At 39.5% G+C, this 21760-nt stretch overlaps 1 protein-coding gene and 2 pseudogenes across 1 annotated transcript in view; 2 read left to right on the top strand and 1 right to left on the bottom strand.

The window, feature by feature from the left end:
• LOC148357522 (LHFPL tetraspan subfamily member 6 protein) overlaps positions 1 to 14594 on the top strand; it is an 89910-nt gene extending 75316 nt beyond the window's left edge. Inside the window, exons 3-4 of the mRNA XM_088345894.1 lie at positions 9898 to 9996; positions 13419 to 14594. Of these exons, the coding sequence (XP_088202020.1) occupies positions 9898 to 9996; positions 13419 to 13537 (218 nt within the window). The 3' untranslated portion in view covers positions 13538 to 14594. The remainder of the gene's footprint in view (positions 1 to 9897; positions 9997 to 13418) is intronic.
• On the top strand, positions 6880 to 7026 carry LOC148357523 (5.8S ribosomal RNA; annotated as a pseudogene).
• A 5290-nt stretch (positions 14595 to 19884) lies between the features above and the next one.
• LOC148357521 (U2 spliceosomal RNA) lies at positions 19885 to 20004 on the bottom strand (annotated as a pseudogene).
• Positions 20005 to 21760: the final 1756 nt, after the last annotated feature.

Here is a 21760-nt window from a genome sequence, read left to right as displayed (position 1 = left end):
CACTGCCCAAAGTTAGCTAGGATGGGCTCCAGCACCCCCGCGACCTTATTGAAGATAAGCGGTGCAGATTATGGATGGATGAAACAGAACATACCAAGGACGTTGACTAAGCTCTTGAGAATTAAAGAACATCAAATCTACTCTAATACAGGCTGGACTACTCAGGTGTGGCATAATGTTAAAACATTAACTACAGTAGATTTAAATGAACAAACCACAAAAGAAAGCGGAAGCAGGATATGTTGGAATAACAACTACTTCTCACTGAACAAAAGGACTCATGGAACATACTCACACATGGATATAACAATTAACGTTGCATAATTCTCCAACGACCCAACAGCTCTAACAGAACAAAACATAATATACCAACACCAACCAATTCTGAAAGAACAAAACATAAAGACGACACAAAAACATTCACACACGTGGATGGAACGACGAGAGTAAATGTTTGAACACCTAGATCTATATGAACAACACATGAAAGAAGGAAAAAAACAAGGTTATGTTGGAACATAAAATAGCTCTGACCCAACAACACGTGGAAATAGGACAATGCAGGATATGTTTATGAACTACTTCTAACTCAACAAATCATGAGAGGAAGAGGACACAGAGAACAAACTCACGAGCATGGTATCAAGAACTACATAATTTTCCAATATCAACCAGATCTAACAGAACAATACACAGAAAGAGGACAACACAAGAAACACAATAACAACAAATGTGCATGATGAGATAAATACAAGCAAACTAACTGGTTTTGACTAAACAAAACAAGTGTGTTGGAACACTAACTGAACTTAACATGAAAATAAGACGACACCAAATATGTTTGAATATTAACCTCTAAATGTAAAAAATCATGAAAGCAAGAGGAAGGAGCAAACAAACTAATGCATGGATGGAACAACGACATAATGTTCAAACATAAACCAGCTCTAACAGAACAAAATCTGAAAGAGGGTGTGAGTGCCATGACACAAACCATGTGGAAAAACAAAAGAAAGACAGTTCAAAATATCCGGAAACAACAAGCTATAACTGAACAAAACATGACATAAAGACGACACAGGACATATACTAACTAATACAGTGATAGAACAATAATGCATGTGCCATGATGGCAAGACTATCAAATATTAGCTTTACATGACGAAAAGTATCATTTATTTGGGGAAAACTTTATTAAGGTCATATGTTTGGTAAATTGTAACAAGGTGTTGAAATATTGTCGTATTCCACATCACAACGTGGAAATATTGTAAGGTAGGGATGCCGCGACCCAGGGTCTACTATGTAATTAGTTAAGGGATTTGATTAGTTACATCATTACATTTTGGTTGATGTCGGTCAAAGAGACGGCTTCAAATGCTGACCTTGAACGTTAAAATTAGGATGCAAAGAAGTGTCTGGCTTCATGACTGAGGCTTTGAAAACAGACCTTTTTCATCTGCTAACCCAATAAAAGGACAAGGAAATAAGAAGCCAGAATGGGACAATGAACATCCCCGCGGCTTGAAATGTGACATGAAAAGTGAATCAATCGATCGTGATGAAATGCGAAGAAAATAAAGAAAGACTTTAAAAGGGACAGAGTTCATTTACGGAAGTCCCTCCCATTCTTTTCAGAGACGCCATTAAGGCTGAAGATAATGGCTATGATAATGGAGATCAATTGAAATTCTATCTCACCAGAACTTGTTCCTCTTCTTGGCCAATCCAACCTTATCGTAGTGGCAACGGTATGAATTCCAAACAGACGACCGAAAAATTAGACAGACAGACAAACGATTGTCAAAAAAACATTTTTTCAAAGTTTATTGTCAGCTCTTCGACTAGCTTGTCAGTTGGTTAGATAGCTAGCAAAATACGTAGGTTGCCATACAGCAGGCCAGATATAGATACAGTGGCTTGCGAAACAATTTGGCCCCCTTGAACTTTGTGACCTTTTGGCACGTAACAGACTCCAAACAATGATATAAAACTAATTTCCAGTGAAGCATCAACAACAAGTGGGACACAATCATGAAGTGGAACACACTTTATTGGACGATTTAAACTTTTTTAACAAATAAAAAACAAAAAAGTAGGTGTGCAAAATTATTTATCCCCTTTACTTTTTGTGAAGCAAACTCTGTCCAGAAGTTCAGTGAGGATCTCTGAATGATTCAATGTTGATCTAAATGACTAACGATGATAAATGGAATCCACGTGTGTAATCAAGTCTCTGTATAAATTCAATTGCACCATGATAGTCTCAGAGGTCTGTTTAAAGCGCAGAGAGCATCATGAAGAATGAGGAACACACCAGGCAGGTCCAAGATACTGTTGTGGAGAAGTTTAAACCTGGATTTGGAAACAAAAAGATTTTCCAAGCCTTAAACATCCCAAGGAGCACTGTGCAAGCAATCACATTGAAATGAAAGGAGTATCAGACCACTGCAAATCGACCAAGATTGGGCTGTTCCCCTAAACTTTCAGCTCATACAAGGAGTCAGCTGTCAAGATAACAAGATAGCAAGCCAGAAATATGGTCAGCCAGCAAAATATTCAGGTAATGAGTTGCCTACCTAGCGATGTAGCAACTTAGTGAACTAGCCACGTAACAACACAATTTATTGAAGGGGTTATTCAGATAACAAAATAACCCAACTAGTTGAGAAAGCCTGCTATCGAGATAACAAAATGATCCGCTAGCAAGATTTTTAGTTAACAAGATAGCGAAATAACCACCAAGTGTAAAAGAAAGCTAACAAGATAGCCACCTAACGAGATCGCAAGCTAGTGAAATAGCCAGCTAGCAAGATTGTCAGTTAGCAAGATAGCCAGCTAGTGAAATAGCCAGCTAGCAAGATTGTCAGTTAGCAAGATAGCTAACGATAGCGAAATTGTCAGCTAGCGAGATAGCCAGCTAACAAGCTAGATTGATTAAAACAGGGGTCACCAACGTTTTTGAAGCTGAGAGCTGCTTTACCAATTGGCGCAAAAAGACACCATTTTGATATACATTTCTAAAATGACAATATAGTGTTTCTGTAGTGCCGCGGTTAGCACATTCCCATAATTCTCAAAAGGTTGGAGACCGGGTGAAAACATATGTTGGCCTGGAGAGGGATGGGTGCCACCAGGCTGTACTTGCTCAAGACATACCACAGGAAATGTTGCCCCTATGACGATAGTGGTCATGGGAGCCAACCAGCTAACCATGTTATTTTTATGTTATTACTATGTTAATACCAGGTTGTCTTTTTTAGAAGTTAAGTCAACCACTTAAACATCTTGTGAATTAGAAAGCAAATTTACTAGAGAATCGCCATGACATCACTGGCGGGCTGCTCAGGTGTTTTTCGGTAAAATTGGACACCATGCTACAGACCTCCTGGATTACATAAATTGATAGGCGAACCCAACAAGCCACAATGTTGGATTTTCCCTTGTCAAAAGCCGTCGCATCGTCATGTGGCCTCATGTTGAAACCACAAAGCCGATCTTGACTCATTTGAAGTGAACCAGAGACAGAAAAGAAATCTCTTTACTGGCTTACTCTAAAGTGATGCCCCCCTGCACCCCACCCCACATTTTCCCCCTTTGCGGTAGGGAAATTCAGTTGGATTACACGCGTGCGCCACACTTGAAAGAGAATCCGTGATATTGTTAAATATTAATTGTGAATACATTACTTAAAGGGCTGGCATTTTTTTTTTTCTTACGGTGGCAAATTTCAATCAAAACAACGTGGATAACGTTGTGTAACGGTGCAACATCTCATGCTAGCATGTCGGATTGATGTCCGATCCCCTGGCGTGTCGCTTTTGCCTTGATGCGAGGCTCAGACTTTAGAAAAGAGAAGCAGTTTAGTTGTCATGGAAGTATAAAAAAAAATCCCTCTCTGATCCTGAGCTGGAATTACATACGATATTTTTCTTGGCAATATACAGTGCATCCGGAAAGTATTCACAGCGCTTCACTTTTTCCACATTTTGTTATGTTACAGCCTCATTCCAAATTGTATTAATTTAATTTCTTATCTCAAAATTCTACACAAAATACCCCATTATGAAAGTGTGAAAAAGTTTTTTTTTTACTTTTTTGAATTTATTAAAAATAGAAAACTAAGAAATCACATTTACATAAGTATTCACAGCCTTTGCCATGAAGCTCAAAATCGAGCTCAGGTGCATATTTTTTCCACTGATCATCCTTGAGATCTTTCTACAGCTTAATTGGAGTCCACCTGCAGTAAATTCAGTTGATTGGACATGATTTGGAAAGGCACACATCTGTCTATATAAGGTCCCACAGTTGAGTGTGCGTGTCAGAGCACAAACACCAGAAGTCAAAATAACTGTCTGTAGACCTGTGAGACAGGATTGTCTTGAGGCACAAATCTGGGGAAGGATACAGAAAATTTCTGCTGCTTTGAAGGTCCCAATGAGCACAGTGGCCTCCATTATTCGTAAATGGCAGACATTTGGAACCACCAGTACTCTTCCTAGAGCTGGCCGGCCTTCTAAACTGAGCGATCAGGGAAGAAGGGCCTTAGTCAGGGAGGTGACCAAGAACCTGATGGTCACTCTGTCAGAGCTCCAGCATTCCTCTGTGGAGAGAGGAGAGCCTTCCAGAAGTACAACCATCTCTGCAGCAATCCACCTATCAGGCCTGTATGGTAGAGTTCCTTTTACTAAGGAGTGGCCAGACAAAGGCCACTCCTTAGTAAAAGGAACATGGAATTTGCCAAAAAGCACCTGAATGACTCTCAGACCATGAGAAAACCAAATTTTCTGGTCTGATGAGACAATGATTGAATTCTTTGGTGTGAATGCCAGGCGCCATGTTTGGAGGAAACCAGGCACCGCTCATCACCAGGCCAATACCATCCCTACAGTGAAGCATGGTGGTGGCAGCATCATGCTGTGGGGATGTTTTTCAGCAGCAGGAACTGGCAGACTAGTCAGGATAGAAGGAAAAATGAATGCAGCAATATATAGAGATATCCTGGATGAAAACCTGCTCCAGAGCGCTCTTGACCTCAGGCTGGGGCGAAGGTTCATTTTTCAGCAGGACAACGACCCAAAGCACACAGCCAAGATCTCAAAAGATTGGCTTCATAACCACTCCGTGAATGTCCTGGAGTGGCCCAGCCAGAGTCCAGACTTGAATCCGATCACACATCTCTGGAGAGATCTGAAAATGGCTGTCCACAAACGTCTCCCATCCAACCTGATTGAGCTTGAGACTTATTGCAAAGAAGAATGGGCAAAACTGCCTAAAGATAGGTGTGCTAAACTTGTGAGATCATATTCAAAAAGACTTGAGGCTGTATTTGCTGCCAAAGGTGGATCAACAAAGTATTAAGCAAAGGCTGTGAATACTTATGTAAATGTGATTTCTTAGTTTTCTATTTTTAATAAATTCAAAAAAAGGTAAAAAAAAAAAAAAAAACTTTTTCACATTGTCATAATGGAGTATTTTGTGTAGAATTTCGAGATAAGAGAATAAATTAATACAGTTTGGAATGAGGCTGTAACATAACAAAATGTGGAAAAAGTGAAGCGCTGTGAATACTTTCCGGATGCACTGTATATGCCGGGAGAAACCAGCAAAAACTGTATGAAAAGTCGAATAAAAGATCTCTGTCCAAAAGACAAAGTTTTGAGGGTTGAAAAAATAAAGTTGAAAAAACAAAAAATACTTTTTCTTTCGTAGGTTGTTGAAAAGATGTATTTTTAGGGTCTTAATTTGGACCACCTTATAAACAATACACAACAGAATATATATACAATTTAGAAAATAAAGACTATTTTGGGAATCAATTTGGTCTTGGTTGAAGGGGCTAAACACAACTCGATTTTAAATGTCTATTTTGGGGCTAAATCATTTTTAAAACAGAACTGAAAAGGTGAAAGCTGAAGCTGAAAAAACGTCTTTTAGGGGATGAATTTTGACAACAAATACGATTTTCCAGACTTAATTTGGTCTACACTGGAGGAATTAAATACAACTCATTTTAGACATCTATTTTGGGGCTTAATCATGGCATAATTAGACCAGATTTAGACCAAAATATAACAAAAAGACAAAGTGCTGGATAATTAAACGTTAAAGACTTGCGCCCAATTTGGTTAAAAAAAATAAATAAAGAAAAAACAACATATTGTATGTATAAGTATATACAATATAGAAAATAAAGGCGATTTGGGGAAATAATTTGGTTGAAGGACAATGCAGTGGCTAAACATTTGTGGCTAACTCATTTCTAAAACAAACCAGACTGAAGTAGTTAGACTGAAAAGGTGAAAGTTTAAGCTGAAAAGACGTATTTTATGGTTTAAATTTAGACAACAAATACTATTTTTGTACTAAATTCGGTCTACAATGGAGGGACTAAATTCAACTCACTTAATCATGTCTAAAATGGACCAGCTTTAGACCAAAATATACAGTGGGACCTCGCTACTTCGCAGTTCGCGGCTTCAGAGCTTCGCGGTCTGTAATGGTTAAAAAAAAAAATATATAAAAAATTTTTTTTTAAAAATAATAAATTTTTCATCGGGTGTCACTCCCGGGCCGCGCGACGGAGCGGCGTCACAGGGCGCGACGCGAGAAAAGGCGGCGGGCGTGATCGGGCTACCCCCGTAATTAGGGGGAGCCCGCTCATCCGACGACCCCAGTAGCGCGGCACGACGACAGGCGGCCGTCCGCGCGCGGCAGGCAAAAGGCGGCGGACATGCGCGGGACCCCCGTAACTGTGTCGGTGTCGTGCGTATCGCGCCCGAAAGTACCCGCGCCGCGGGTTAGGGGCTCGCTCGCGGGAGCGACCGAACGGCACCCGCGATCGTCCCGGGCGGACGTAAAATCGCCCAGCTGTACGACTCTTAGCGGTGGATCACTCGGCTCGTGCGTCGATGAAGAACGCAGCTAGCTGCGAGAACTAATGTGATTTGCAGCTGCAATTGGCCCACTGCCCGGAGATGGCTGGGATGGGCTCCAGCCCATCCGCGACCCTAATAAGGATAAGCGGTGCAGATAATGAGATGAGATGAGATTTTTTTTTTTTTTTAAGGTGCGCCGCTACTTCGCGGATTTTCACTTATCGCGGGTGGTTTTTGTCCCCATTAACCGCGATAACCTTCTTACAGTCTTACTGTAATGTCAAAAAGACCTCCAATGCCCGATAAATACATGTTGAAAAGACAAGAACCCAATTCAGTTGAAAAGAAAACCAACATATTTTTAAGACATTTAAAATATGTCTTTTTAGGTTGTAATTTGGACCACCTCATAAACAATATACAGTTAAATATACTGTGTATGCATTAAACCAAAAAAATGTTTATGTACTAAATTTAGTTTTGTGATGGAAGGAGCAAAACAGACATCTAATCTGAGGCTGAATCATATCTTAGGGGCCGGTCACACAGACATTTGCGGCTGAATCACGGCCAGAAATTTCTGCCTTTGAGGCGGACGCTACTGGACGCATTGAGTTCGCCATTAAGACGAGATACAGCGGTGCTTAACACGAGGTCGGAAATACGCGCGCGGGTGGCAGCACGTAAAAGGTTTGCGCTGCTCAATTCTTCAGAGCGCGGGTACACAGCCTTTCACGAGCGTATTGAGGCTGAACCACGGCCAGAATTTTCTGGCCGTGAAGCAGATGCTGTTGGGCGCTGTTGGACATTTTGAGACCGCCATATAGACGAGATAGAGCAGTGCTTTACTCGCGGTCGGAAATTTTCACGTGGTTGGCCGCGCTCAAAACTTTTGAGCTGCTCAAAAGTTTGAGCACGTGTTAAACCGCGTGCCGCACACGTGGTCAACACGAGGAAATGACGCGGAAATGACGCGGAACGACGTGCTCTGGCCGCGGCCAGGGCGTGCTTACACATGGGTAGGACGGGAAATTTCAGCGGGTAATCGTGGGTGGAGCATGGTAATAGCATGTTCTGCGCCTGTATCGCGGTGTTATTACGTGAAATTAGCGTGTTACGCGTGTGACAGTCAAACGCCTTTCTCCGCGTATAAACAGCGCGAATGCCGAGCACACGTCAGTTGTGCTCGTGACGTCAAGGGGGTGAACATGGATCCCCGTCAGCGTAGTTTCTCTTCATTTCGAATAAATCTTTCGGTGCATTCGCAATGGTTGCAGCAAGGCTTTAATGCCAAGACCTTAGCTTGGCCTTTTGGCTGAGAGTAAGAGTCCCGGCTCCTAAGCTTTGTAGCGTATTATGAACTGATCGATAATGGATAATGAATAAAGAAGATAGACCAATAGCCCTCAAACCCCCCCCCCGTCAGCGTAGTGACCTCGTCTTAATCCATTTTTATTTCTTGACATTTCTTTTCAAGATAATAAAATAAAAATGATGCCATAGCTTGAAATCTTGATCTTCACGGGACTGTGACTTGTGCGGTAATGATTCCTACAGCCCGGTGCCGAGATTTGCATCCCCTCGCTACTACAACCACGTTTACCTCGTTTTATCTCACTTTTAGGGAATGTATTGGCGAACATATAACCAAAACCACTTCGTCTTGCATTTGTTGGAAATGTAATACAACTTAAACCATTCCGTCTTTGTTTTGTTGTAAACGTAATCGAACGGTAAATCCTCCCCCCCTCGCGTGAACGCGCATTCTGCTGCGTTTCCAACTAAAGCGATTGTATTCTATATAAAACGCTTATTAAAACAATAAAGCGAGCTAATTATAACAATTGGGAGATCCTAGTCTATATAACGCGTTTGTTTAAACAATAAAGTGTGATCGTATTCTACAAAATGCGTTTTTTAACGTGGATGAAAAAGTCACGCGAGGGGGTGGGGCGGTGTGGGTGTTGCGTAGGAGTGGGATTTGGGCACAACACCGGCTTGAGAGCTTTTATACCCGTGGTCCACACGAGAAAATGACGCAGAAATGACGCGATGAGGAAGCGGAACAGTCGCCGGCGTCTGTTTTGCGGGCATACCACCGATGAACAGCGGATTGGCCAATTTTGCGCATTTTCCATCCTGGGCAACCACGGGCAAAAAAAAAAACGCAAAATTTTAGCCGTGATTCAGCCGCAAACGGCTGTGTGACCGGCCTCTTAAACAGATCAGACCAAACCTAGACATCTTTTTAGGATCAGGATTTGGACTACCTCAAAAATAGCCTATTTGGGGACTAAATTTGGTGTACGTTGGAGAAGCTAAAATTAGCTAAATGTTAGACAAAAATACATTGCAAAAGACGTTCAAGATGTTGAAAAGATATATTCTTAGGGTCTAATTTTGGACTACCTAACACAAATTATAAAAAAAAATATATATGTAATATACAAAATAAACTATATGGTCTAGGTTGGAGTAGCCTAAACACAAATCACTTTTAGACCACAATCTTTGGGCTAAATAGTGTCTAAAACAGACCACATTTAGACCAAAATAGAATGATAAAAAGATGTCTGATGCTGGGAGAGAATACATTGTAAAAAAAAAAAAAATTCAATATATACTCTGAGGAAAAAGATTTAACCACCAAGGAAATAACAGATTAGTTGAAAAGACGTTAAAAAGACGCCAAAGTAATATCCATGAGACGTATTATTTTGGTTGAAAACAGGAAAGTTGAGGAAACAAACATTTTTAAAGGCGCTAAATTTGGACCTTTATGAAGACTTTTTTAGACTACAATGGAGGGGTTAAACACAACTGGTCTACTTTTGGGCTAAATCGTGTGTGAAACCGACTAGATTTAGACGAAAATATAACGTCCAAAAGAAACTAGGCTCACAATATCTACTTAAACTGTGAAATTTCATGAATCTGATATACAAAGTTCCCCAAAAAAGACCACAAGTTTTCACTCTGCCTCCACACTAAATTGTACTATTTTTTTTCTTTAAAGGTTTGCTGATTGGATCGGGTTGCGCACTCTACCCACTCGGATGGGACAGCGAGGAAGTGCAACAGACGTGCAACAACAGCTCAGACCAGTTTAAGCTTGGTGAGATGGATAAAAAAAAATTAAAAACACGATTTGAAGTTAAAATATTTATATTTTTAATTAAACAATAAGTAAAAAACATTGTAAGATGATTTTAGGTTTAGAAATGTGTTATTATGCTACACAACTTGAAAAAGCTCACATGTTCTGCCACCATCTTACTACTACGGAAGCCTGAATGACCATTTTGCCAAAGTAACTAGTGCCAGTGGTGCTTTTAGCAATGAACGGCCGCTTACCAAACGGCTGGGCCCTACATAATCACCGGGTCTAATATTCAGACATCTTCCACTTTTTCCAAGGTTTCCTTCTCTTGCCACTCATTTTAGCTACTTGGCTGCAGGCTATGGCTCGCTGCAAGCTGCTATTGTTAGCTGCCCCTACTTTGTCCTGCAGTGTTGGTCACTTTTCACAGCTATTCATGAAAGGGAAGGTCCCACAATCCTGTCGTCTTTGTCCTTTTTCTCGGTGTCCTTATCTATCCACTCATGTTAGCCACTTGGCTACAGGCTATGGCTTGCTGCTAGCCACTATTGTTAGCTGCCCCATTCTGTCACTAGCCTTCCTTTGCTGGTCAAGAAAGCGACCATTGTGGAATCCTTTAATTCATTGTCATCTTTGACTTTTTTTCCACCATTTCCTTCTCTAGCCATATATATATTAGACACTTAGCTGCAGGCTATAGCTTGCCACTAGCCTCTATAGTTCTCGTTAGCTGCTCTGCAGAATAAATCTTGCTTCTTCCTTAAGTGTCACTTGTAGTTTTAGTGTTTGCACAACCTTAAAAAGTTTTCACTTTCTATATGTTGAGTAAAGCTGTCAAACGGGTTAGGGACAGAGCTCAAGCAATGTCCAAACATGACTTAGTTTAAAGAGCACTATAAACGCATGGTATTCACGGGGTACTAGGAAAATGAAGGGCTTTAAAGTTCACTAGCTGTTAGAGCATTTTCACACTTGTTTCCCTACATATGGTTTATTATGGTGTATTATTGTTATTTATTGTTAGTAGTATATTATTATTTATTTAATTATTTTCTCTTTTTTTTTCTGGTAAACTATGTATATTTATGAGATTGTTTGGAATATGTAAATACTCAGGAGATCTAGCTGTGAGACACTTTTATTAAGAAAGTCGAAGGGATAAGATTAAATAAGAATATGCTTCTTCCTACTCATTTTTGGACATGTTACGTAACATTGTTTTTGTCTTCTTGTTTTGTTTTTGTTTTGTCTGATGTTTGTTAAAAATGTTCATTAATTTCAGTTTTCATTCAAGCTAGCAACTTACACCAGCTCTGACCAACTCCAGCTACTCACTCTTTTAAGCCGCTCCTCTAATGGCTAAAATGTAGTTTGCCACCAAAGCGATGCTCGTCGCTAATACCCGAAAGAAATGCGGTAAATCGAGGACAGCAACTGCTAAAACCAACTCCAGAGAAAGTTAAAACACGTCTCAATTTCTTTCATCACAATCATTTTTCAAAGAAATTAATGAATGCATGAATGCTGAAAAGGAAAAATCAATTTTCCACGCCAAATTCCACTTTGTGTTGGATCTTGAACTTTCGCTGAGCTGACCCTGAAGCGTACTTTTGCACGCTGTTTTGAAAAATTAATTCCACCCAGCTGTGTCTACCGATATACCGTATGTCAATCCTCGGCAATCTAATAAATGATTGAATGCGATTTTTACAATGCGCGGAATTCCCGCAGGAAAACGTCGGTGCTAACAAGGCGGTGGTGCCGCGTTAAAAAGAAAGCTGCCGAAGTTATTTCTGACTGCGCCGATGTTATAACCTGAACCTTTTGTTGCCAGATATACAACACTTCTCATTAGCATGCTAACAAGCTTGTCGGATATGTGAAACTTATCACCGTGATAACACATTTCTATGTGACGGTTTCACTATTACTTTGTGTGACTCGTCACCGTCATGTCAAAAACACTTATAACCAAAATTCCTTTTAGAAGCACTTATTCAAAATTTGTTTTTACATGAAAGCAATGAGTTCAGCATAATTGATTAGTTTTTAATAAACCAAAAAGGAAAATGGACCAAAAAAATAATTTTGGGATACGTTTTTTTCCCAATTTGGATGTGCAACGACTTTTCGATTAACAGACACCTAATCCATTACTTGCCATCTAGTTTATAATTCTTTGAATAATTATAAAATAGAAATGCTCATATGCTAAGAATTTAAGCTTCTCACTAAGACATATTTGGCCATATTTTTCTAAAAATATTTTTTCCTTCCCCCTAATTTAAGACTGATGATGTTTTATTGATTCAAAATGAAATATTTTCTGTCATTGGTAAGAAAAATAAGAAAGCTTCATTTTTAAAGAACAGCTAACGCTAAAAATAGTAGCCAACATGAGTGGTTAGAGAAGAGAACTGTGAAAAAAAGTTGTGGATGCTTGAATCACGGGAATTATCGATGTTTGCTTTGATGAGTAGCTGTGAAGGAAAAGTGACAAAGAATGAAGCGGGAGCAGCTAACAATAGCAGCTAGTAGCAAGGCATAGCCTGCAGCGCAGTGGCTAACATGAGTGCCTAGAGAAGGAAACGGTGGAACAAACGGTCAAATTCATGTATGTTCGCTTGCATGAGCAGTTACAGGAGGTAAGTGACAAAGAAGGACGTAGCAGGAGCAGCCAACAATAGCGGCAAGCCATAGTCTGCATTCGAGTGGCTAAAATGAGTGGCTAGAGAAAGAAATAGAGAAAAAAACAGCAACAGATACGTGTGCCGCTGGACTCAGCAACTTTTACTTGAATGAACAGCTGACGAAGACAAATGACACTGAAGGAGGAAGCAAGAGCAGTTAACAATAACAGTAGCTGCTCATAGCAAGCCATAGCCTGCAGTCAGGTGGATATCAAGAAGAAGACAGCGGAAAAAGAAGAGTCAGACGCCTGAATCACGGACTCAGCAACGCTTGCTTACATGAGCAGCAGTGGAGGGCTAGTGATACTAAAGGACAAAGCAGAAACAGCTAACAATTACAATAGTGCCAAGCTTCAGCCTACAGACGAGTGGCTAACATGAGTAGCTAGAGAAGGACACAATGGAAAAAAGTTACTGCATAAAAAACTCTGTGGCCTTTCACGTTCGGGGCTCAGCTGTGGGGGGGGGGGGGGGGGGGGGGGGGGGTAAGTGGCTTTCGAGTGCTAAACTATCCACCGGAAAACGGTCAACTGGGCTTCCGTAGTCGTAAGATGGTCGCAAAACGTGTCAGCTTTTTCCATGTATGTGTGATATAACAACAATTTTCCCTAAAATCATGATTATGAAATAGTATCATGTGGTCTTTCTTATGGTTGAAGTGTTGTTTTATTCTAACAAGTATTTTTAAACTACTAGGCATCTATGTACAATATCAGTAGCTTATAATATTCTGTATTTTATTTGCAGGTTCGTGCCAGATTGGGTGGGCATATTACTGCACGGGTGCTGGGGCGGCAGGCGCTATGCTGCTATGCACCTGGTTGTCGTGTTTCGCAGGCAAAAAGCAGAAGCAGTACCCGTACTAAAAATACCAGTACAACACTCTGTTACAGTGCACGGCGAGGGACAAACTGCAGAAACCCTTTCATAATGCAACACACAATACACACACTGAGGTTATTTGTTGTTTTTGTGCTTAAATGATTTGTTGATAGATACCTTTTGGATAAAAAAACCGTCACCCCCTCCATATGCGGACCAACTCCGTTCATATTTTTTATCACACATTTAGATGTTTCTGTGTACTGTGATGAGGACTTTCATGATATTATGAATTTTAAAAATATTTCCAACTTCATCGTTACGTGAAGGCGTGTGTTACTGTGTCCTCCTCTAATAATTGCTTTAAACTGGGGACAAAAAAAGATGGCGCCAAAAAGTGGCAGTCAATTTTGCTTGTTTTAAGTATAACTTTTTTTGTTTCTGGATATTTATATTAGTCTCCAGAGAAAAATATTGATAAAATATTATTAAATTAGAAAAATTATAGTATTCATCAGGTCGTTTTACTCATTTTACAATTTTTTTTACTTATATCGCTAGAAAATGTTAGTTAAAAAGGGGGAAATTAGAAAAATATATTCGCTTATTTAATATTTTTCTTATCTCGTTAGAGAAAAAATATATGGAGGATAAAATGATCTGTTATATCTTATATGTTTTTGTTTGGAGTTTACATATAAACTGTTGCCTTTTTTTAGTATAGATTTTCTTTTTTTTATACATTCTATCTCTTCTTTCAACTAGAAATAAGCAGAAATTATCTAAAAGATGTTTTTTGTTTTGATTATTTTCAGGATTTTTTAAATTATTTTTTGTAGATTTTATGGGGGGTGGGTGGTGGATGAAAACAATATCATAAATGATGTGAGCAAAATCTTCTACCACAGTGGTTTCCACAGTTTATACATATGTTTTTTTTGTATATTTTATATTTTAAGATACTTTATCTAATTAAAAAATAAGCAAAATTATCTCATCATGAAGATAACTTTGATAAGTTAGGATGATTTTATTAGTGTTGGTTTAAAATGTTTAAATAAGCAAAATTATCAATTATGGACAAGACAATTAGCTTTTTATTGAGATATATATATATATATATATATATATATATATATATATATATATATATATATATATATATACATACCTGCGATTGGCTGGCACCCAGTTCAGGGTGTCCCCTGCCCACTGCTCGGAGATGGCTGGGATGGGCTCCAGCCCCCCGCGACCCTAATAAGGATAAGCGTTACAGCTAATGAGATGAGATGAGAGAGATATATACATACATACATACTAATGAAACAATTGAGGATAATGTCAAAAATCAAACCTAAATTGATAAGATTTATTGTAAAACAAGAAAAAATATCTACCATTGACTAGATTAGACAATTTTGCTCATTTTAATATATTTCTGAATAGTTAAAAAATACTGTTTAACAAAAATCATACATAAATATTTTCTCTGATTAGTAAGATTTATCTTGACTCGAGAAAACATTTTTTTTCTCATTTTAATAATTTTTTAAACAATTTCAAGATGGTGTGGAGAAAAAAATCAAACCAAAAACAAATTTTCTTATTTTATCAGAGAAGTGATATTTATCGTAAAACAAGAAAACCTATACCTAAAACGGGCAACGTTTCCTGACAATAATTTTTTTTCAGCGCATTCCCTGTGCTAGCTTCTCCAGTTCCTCGCCCCAAAATCGGACAAATTGTATCTTATATGTTGTGTATGATCATGTACTTTTATCCACAGTGCACGTTTTCCTTTGTTTTGTATTCACACCTCAATTCTTTTGTCAATAAATGTTTATTCCGAGTGCTCACATTTCTCAAGATTTTTTTTTCCCATGACCTTGTGATCCTCTTGAATACCCGTAGGAGGAGCCCCGCCTCTGCCTCCCCAGACCCGATCGATGCGGAGGATAACGACAAAGCAGCGAGCTCGGAATAACTTTTATCGACGCGACCTCGGCTCAGATTTATTTGCTTTTTTGATCAGCGGGATGGAGACAAAAGCGCCTTGGCCTGTTGACCCACCTTCGAGACTAATTTTAGATACTTGTCCTCTCTTTCGAGATCTCAGCCACAAAGTCCGCTCATTTAGATCTGCTTGGCATGCGTCTTTCCTCACGATTAACCCCCCACCCCTTCCGACCCAAATAACGCTTCCTCTCGTCATTTGTGAATCCATGTAACGCTCTGATTTACTTTGAAATCTCATTATTTTCACCCTGAGAATAATCACAAAGCTAACTTGTGTGTTAGGTGGTGGGATGGGAAGACAATGAGGCTCTTAACTCAAAGCAACAATTTGTAATAATTCACCACTAGAGGTTGTTGTAGCTTAGAATAGAGCTGAAGCGTGTGCATTGGAAAGACAATCTGCAAAAGCTCATATTTCCGCTAATGCAATCGCGAGAGAGAAGTTACAAAAAAAGCTGGTAAACGATTGCATAGCCAGCATTAGTTACATGGGGCTAAAAATAACAACAGCAGCTAGTGGTGAACCATAGCTAAGTGGGTAACATAAATAGCTAGAGAAGGAAACCAAGGGAAACAAAGGTTAAGATGCCCCAATGATGGGACTTAGCGACGTTTGTGTGCATGACACTGAAAGATGAAGCAGGAGCAGCTAACAATAGGGATAGCGATGAGTGACGAGCCATAGCCTGCAGCCTAATGGATAACATGAGTGGCTAGAGGACGAAATAGTGGAAAATAAAGTCTAAGTTGCTTACACGATGAGACTTGGCAATGTTTGCGTGCATGGCCAGCTGTGGAAGGCAAGTGACACTGAAGGATGAAGCAGGAGCAGCTAACAATAACCACAGCATGTGGCTAGAGAAAGAAACAGTGGGAAAAAAAGTAGTTGATGCCTGAATGTTTGATAAATGGTCATTAAGTGCTAAATAGGGACAAGCTAGCTTGGCAAAATGGTCATTGGGTTGTTATTTGAATCAATAGTGTTTTATTCAAATGGATAACATATTTTACACCACTAGGGGTTGCTTTATACACACTGGGGCTTTTTTGCCCCTAGATGTTGAAAAAAAATCCACAATAGGCGTAGCTTTTTGATGGTTTAAAACAGAGGAAAAAAGTAGCGGCTTACAGTCACTGATATACAGTGACTTGCGAAACTATTTGGCCCCCTTTAACTTTGTGACCTTTTGCCACATTTCAGACTTCAAACATAAAGATATAAAACTGTAATTTTTTTGTGAAGCATCAACAATAAGTGGGACAAAATCATGAAGTGGAACACACGAAAAGTGGGTGTGCAAAATTATTCAGCCCCTTTACTTTCAGCGCAGCAAACTCTGTCCAGAAGGTCAGTGAGGATCTCGAAATGATTCAAGTTTGATCTAAATGACTAACGATGTTAAATGGAATCCACATGTGTAATCAAGTCTCTGTATAAATGCACCTGCACTTTGATAGTCTCGAAGGTCTGTTTAAAGCGCAGCGAGCATCATGAAGAACGAGGAACACACCAGGCAGGTCCGAGATACTGTTGCGGAGAAGTTTAAAGCTGGATTTGGTTACAAAACTATTTCCTAAGTTTTAAACATCCCAAGGAACACTGCAAGCAATAATATTGAAATGGAAGGAGTATCAGACCGCTGTAAATCTACCAAGATTGGGCCGTCCCCCTAAACCTTCAGCTCATACAAGGAGAAAACTGATCAGAGATGCAGCCAAGAGGCCCATTATCACTCTGGGTGAACTGCAGAGGTCTACAGTACAGCTGATGTGGGAGAATCTGTCCATAGGACAACAATCAGGCATATACTGCACAAATCTGGCCTTTATGGAAGAGTGGCAAAAAGGAAGCCATTTTTTAATAAAATCCATAAAAAGTGTCGTTTAAAGTTTGCCACAAGCCACCTGGAAGACACACCAAACATGTGGAAGAAGGTGCTCTGGTCAGCAACTTGCTGCTGTAATCACAGCAAAAGGTGGCGCTACAAAGTATTAACTCAATGGGGCCGAATAATTTTGCACACCCACTTTTTCGTTTTTTATTTGTTAAAAAAGTTTAAAATATCCAATAAAGTGTGTTCCACTTCATGATTGTGACCCACTAATTGTTGATTCTTCACAAGAAATTACAGTTTTATATCTTTATGTTTGAAGTCTGAAATGCGCCAAAAGGTCAAAAAGTTTAAGGAGCCAAATAGTTTCGCAAGCTACTGTATGTTATTCTACTGATTTATTCTGGGAAAAGGGTGCTTTCAAAAATGTTCACTCTAACTCAAAGGTTAAATCTTTAAGTTTCAACTTCAACAGCACTAGTAAAAATTTACTTTACAACCTTATACACACCTTTTGGTCTTAAATACAATCAGTCAGAGGTGGGTTGACTAGCCAAAAATTGTACTCAAGTAAAAGAACTGTTACTTTAGAGGGATATGACTTATGTAGAATTACTATTCATCCTAATAATTACTTGAATAAAAGTTAAAAAATATTAACTTGAAAAAAATACTTGAGTAATGCAGTACCTCCGGGAACGGTGCATTCGCAATGATCGCAACAAGGCTATAGGGCTAGGACCTTAGCTTAGCCTTTTGGCTGAGAGTAAGTGTCCCGGCTCCTAGGCTTTGTAGCGTATAATGAACTGACCGATAACGGATAATGGATAATGAATAACGAAGATAGATCAATAACCCTTAAAAACCCCCCCCGGTTAATAAGAGCTTGCTCTGTCCACTCCACGCATCGGCCCGGTATTGCAGTACCTCCGGGAACGGTGCATTCGCAATGATCGCAGCGAGGCTTTAGGGCTAGGACCTTAGCTTGGCCTTTTGGCTGAGAGTAAGAGTCCCGGCTCCTTGGCTTTGTAGCGTATTATGAACTGACCGATAACGGATAATGGATAATGAATAACGAAGATAGAACAATAACCCTTAAAAACCCCAATAAGTAACTAGCAATGTCTATTTTCTTTATATATACACAACCATTTAATCAGATCATCATATCCTTAAAGTTTATCCAATCAACAATACATTACATTGAATTTAAAAATAGATTCAAATTATCAAGGTCGATTCAAGTAGTTTTAACAACAATATAATGATTGTAGTATAACTCTAAGAAGTCAAATAAGCACAAGTCCCAGTACTTTTTTTAAACAAGCACTGCACAGAACATCAAATTAGCCAAGGGGTAGGCAACCCAAACTGTTGAAAGAGTCATATTGGATCAAAAGAACCCCCCCCCGAAGAAATTGTCAGGAGACCGAACAAATTGAAGGCCTTATACAGTTTAAGCCCTAAAATGAATGCAACAAATGTATCAATAATAGCCTACTATCATAATAACAAAGTTAGATGCAGCACATCCTGTGGAGAATGACGCGACTACTCTGCTGTATGATACCGCCTCCAGTTTAACTTCATTACTCGATCAATGTTTTACAGAATGTTTAATTGTTTTAATAAAAGTATAGAAATTAAATTAAGGAATCACATGTTTGATTAAAAGGGGCGTGGCTTGGGGCCTCTCACTCAGGGGACACGGGATTGGAAGAACAACAGGAGAAAGAAACAAGCAAAGGAGGGATCCGAGTACTTAATTAAAGACCCAATGTGTAATATTTGACCTCTACCAGCTCAGTAGCCTAGATGGTAAGGCGCCCGCTTTGAGACTGGGAGGTCGGTGGTTCGCGCCCCGGCCGAGTCATTCCTAAGACTTAAAAAGTGGTCGGCGGCGCCCTCTGTTGGCTGCGGCTGCATCGGCTCACTACAACGGGTCAGGTGCAATCGACATTTCGTTCTGTGTACATTGTTACACAGAATGACAATACAAGGAAATTATTATTATTATTATTATTATTATTATTATTAGATGGCACTGTGTTGTCTGGTGTGAGTGAGGCCCAGTGCCTCAGAGCACAATGTGGCAGAATCGTGACGGATAAACATGCTGGGGACTTAAATGGGGACTCCACTGTGTAAAAGAGGCATTAAACCTTACACATTGTACCTTTAGGTAATGGGTTCAATGTAGCCTAATATAAGTGTACAGTTTCTTCTTCACAAATCTACTGAAGAGTATAGTGTGAAAAAATAAGTGCAAAATCACTCGAATAAATGTAACCGAGTAGATTTAACTTATAACTACCCACCTTTGCAATCAGGCATGTCCAAAATATATCAGAGTTGAATGCACACGTGGATATTATAACATTTGTGGGGGGTTTTTAAGGGTTATTGTTCTATCTTCGTTATTCATTATCCATCATCCGTTATCGGTCAGTTCATAATACGCTACAAAGCCTAGGAGCCGGGACACTTACTCTCAGCCAAAAGGCCAAGCTAAGGTCCTAGCCCTAAAGCCTTGCTGCGATCATTGCGAATGCACCGTTCCCGGAGGTACTGCAATACCGGGCCGATGCGTGGAGTGGACAGAGCAAGCTCTTATTCCATCTCCGGATTGCAAAAATCAAAGATCATGGCAAAGGCCAAGCTAAGGACTGACATAGCATCAAAGCCACAGTCCATACCGACACATGCAGACACATCTGAAATCAAAGGCATAGCTAAGGACCTAGCATCAAAGCATTGCTTGTCATTAGCTAAATAATACAAAATTTCAGAACCACTTGTGACATTTGTTCCCCACAAACGCTTAAAGAATGGAAATTCCGGCATTGGAGAGTCTGGAAACCCAGTTATCTCATCTATGCTGCAGCTGTGCTAGGTCAAAGAGCTTTTTTTTTTAATAGGAAATGAAAAGCACCCGAAGTGAGACGTGACATCTGCCCCGCGTTCAAATCGGAGTAAAGCAGTTTAGAGGATCGGTTGAGAAACCGTTGACCGTTTCCCAGTAGCGAGTTTTGCACTGCTGACGAAGGCTGCCATTTTACGGACTTTTTTTCTCCGTATCGACATTCTGCAAAGAACAACAACGGAGTCTCGGTCTGGAGTACCGTATTTATTTGCGTGTAAAGCGCACTTGAGTATAACGTGCACCTATTATGTTTGATCCCAAAATGGCATATCATGTTGTTACACTTTTTCTCACCTCAAACTTAGCACATGGTTTGTACACCGCTTTCACGGCCCAAATCAAGCAATTTTTAAGGACTTTCAAAGCCATTTGTTAAATTTCCTCAGTAGCATTTAAAGATGAAATCCGACGTAAATCATTTTGCATATTCATAAATATTTCTGCGATGTAGATATGCGTTTTATAATCTTTCATTTGCATTTTTCAAGACATATGACTTTTAGATCTTGAGTAAATCGCAAATGTATAATTGTGGACCTGAACAATATGTGTGTAAATATTTTTGAGGCAAACCTTGCCCCAAATTGGTGTTGGGTAAAATGACAGTAATATGTAGTTTATATTTTCATTTGTAGGAAGTTCTTCCCATTACAATTTACCATTGGGAAATATTACTTACATTTTTGCATGGCCCTTAAATGTCAATAAATGATACATAATCCTTTCACAAATACACATTGTATCGTGCTCTTTTTAGGTGTAGGGTGCAACTGTCCTCTTGGGCGCGAACAGACCGGGGCAATGACGTTTCATGCCATGAAAAGTAACAAACAAAATAACAGTAGAACTAAACTCAAGTGTGAAATAGAAAGCCATATGGAATACAGTTAAAAGTTCGGAGTCAAAATAATCAGACAAAGTAAAAATGATCAATTTAAAACTATACTAAAAGTGTAGTTAGAGCCTCCTCTAAAATAGCTCCCATTAGCACAATGCACCTGAATTTTGCAATAGATGCAGGCTTGCAACATTATTTTTGTGGAGTCCGAAGAGCTGGGAATTACAATAATCCAAAGGAGATGAAAAAAACACATGCATCATCACCTCTGTGTTTGCCTGATAGAGAAATGGGGTCCTAAAATCTTCAAATGATAAAAAAAACTATCGCTTGCGAGATTCTTTTCGGAAGTCCAGAAAGCAGGGAATTACAGTTATTTAAACAAGAGAAGGTACAAGCATAAATGAGCACCTCAGTGTTTGCATGAGAGAAATGGTGGTTGACTCTGGCTATATTCTTCAAACGATAGCTATATTCTTCAAAAAACAGCTTGGGTTGTCCGGAGAGCAGGGAATTGCATTCACTAAAATGAGAGATAAAACCATGCATCAGCTCGGTGTTTGCTCAAGAGAGAAACGGGCAAACCCTGGCTAATGTTATCAGATTACCATAAAGACACATTGTGGGCGTTCTGTCCCAAGAAACCAAATACGGATCC

The sequence above is a fragment of the Urocampus carinirostris genome, chromosome 10, assembly GCF_059441175.1.
Source record: "Urocampus carinirostris isolate Australia breed hairy pipefish chromosome 10, RoL_Ucar_1.0, whole genome shotgun sequence".
NCBI lineage: Eukaryota > Metazoa > Chordata > Actinopteri > Syngnathiformes > Syngnathidae > Urocampus > Urocampus carinirostris.
Note: the sequence above shows the minus strand (reverse complement) of the source record. Positions and strands in the feature narration are given on the sequence as shown.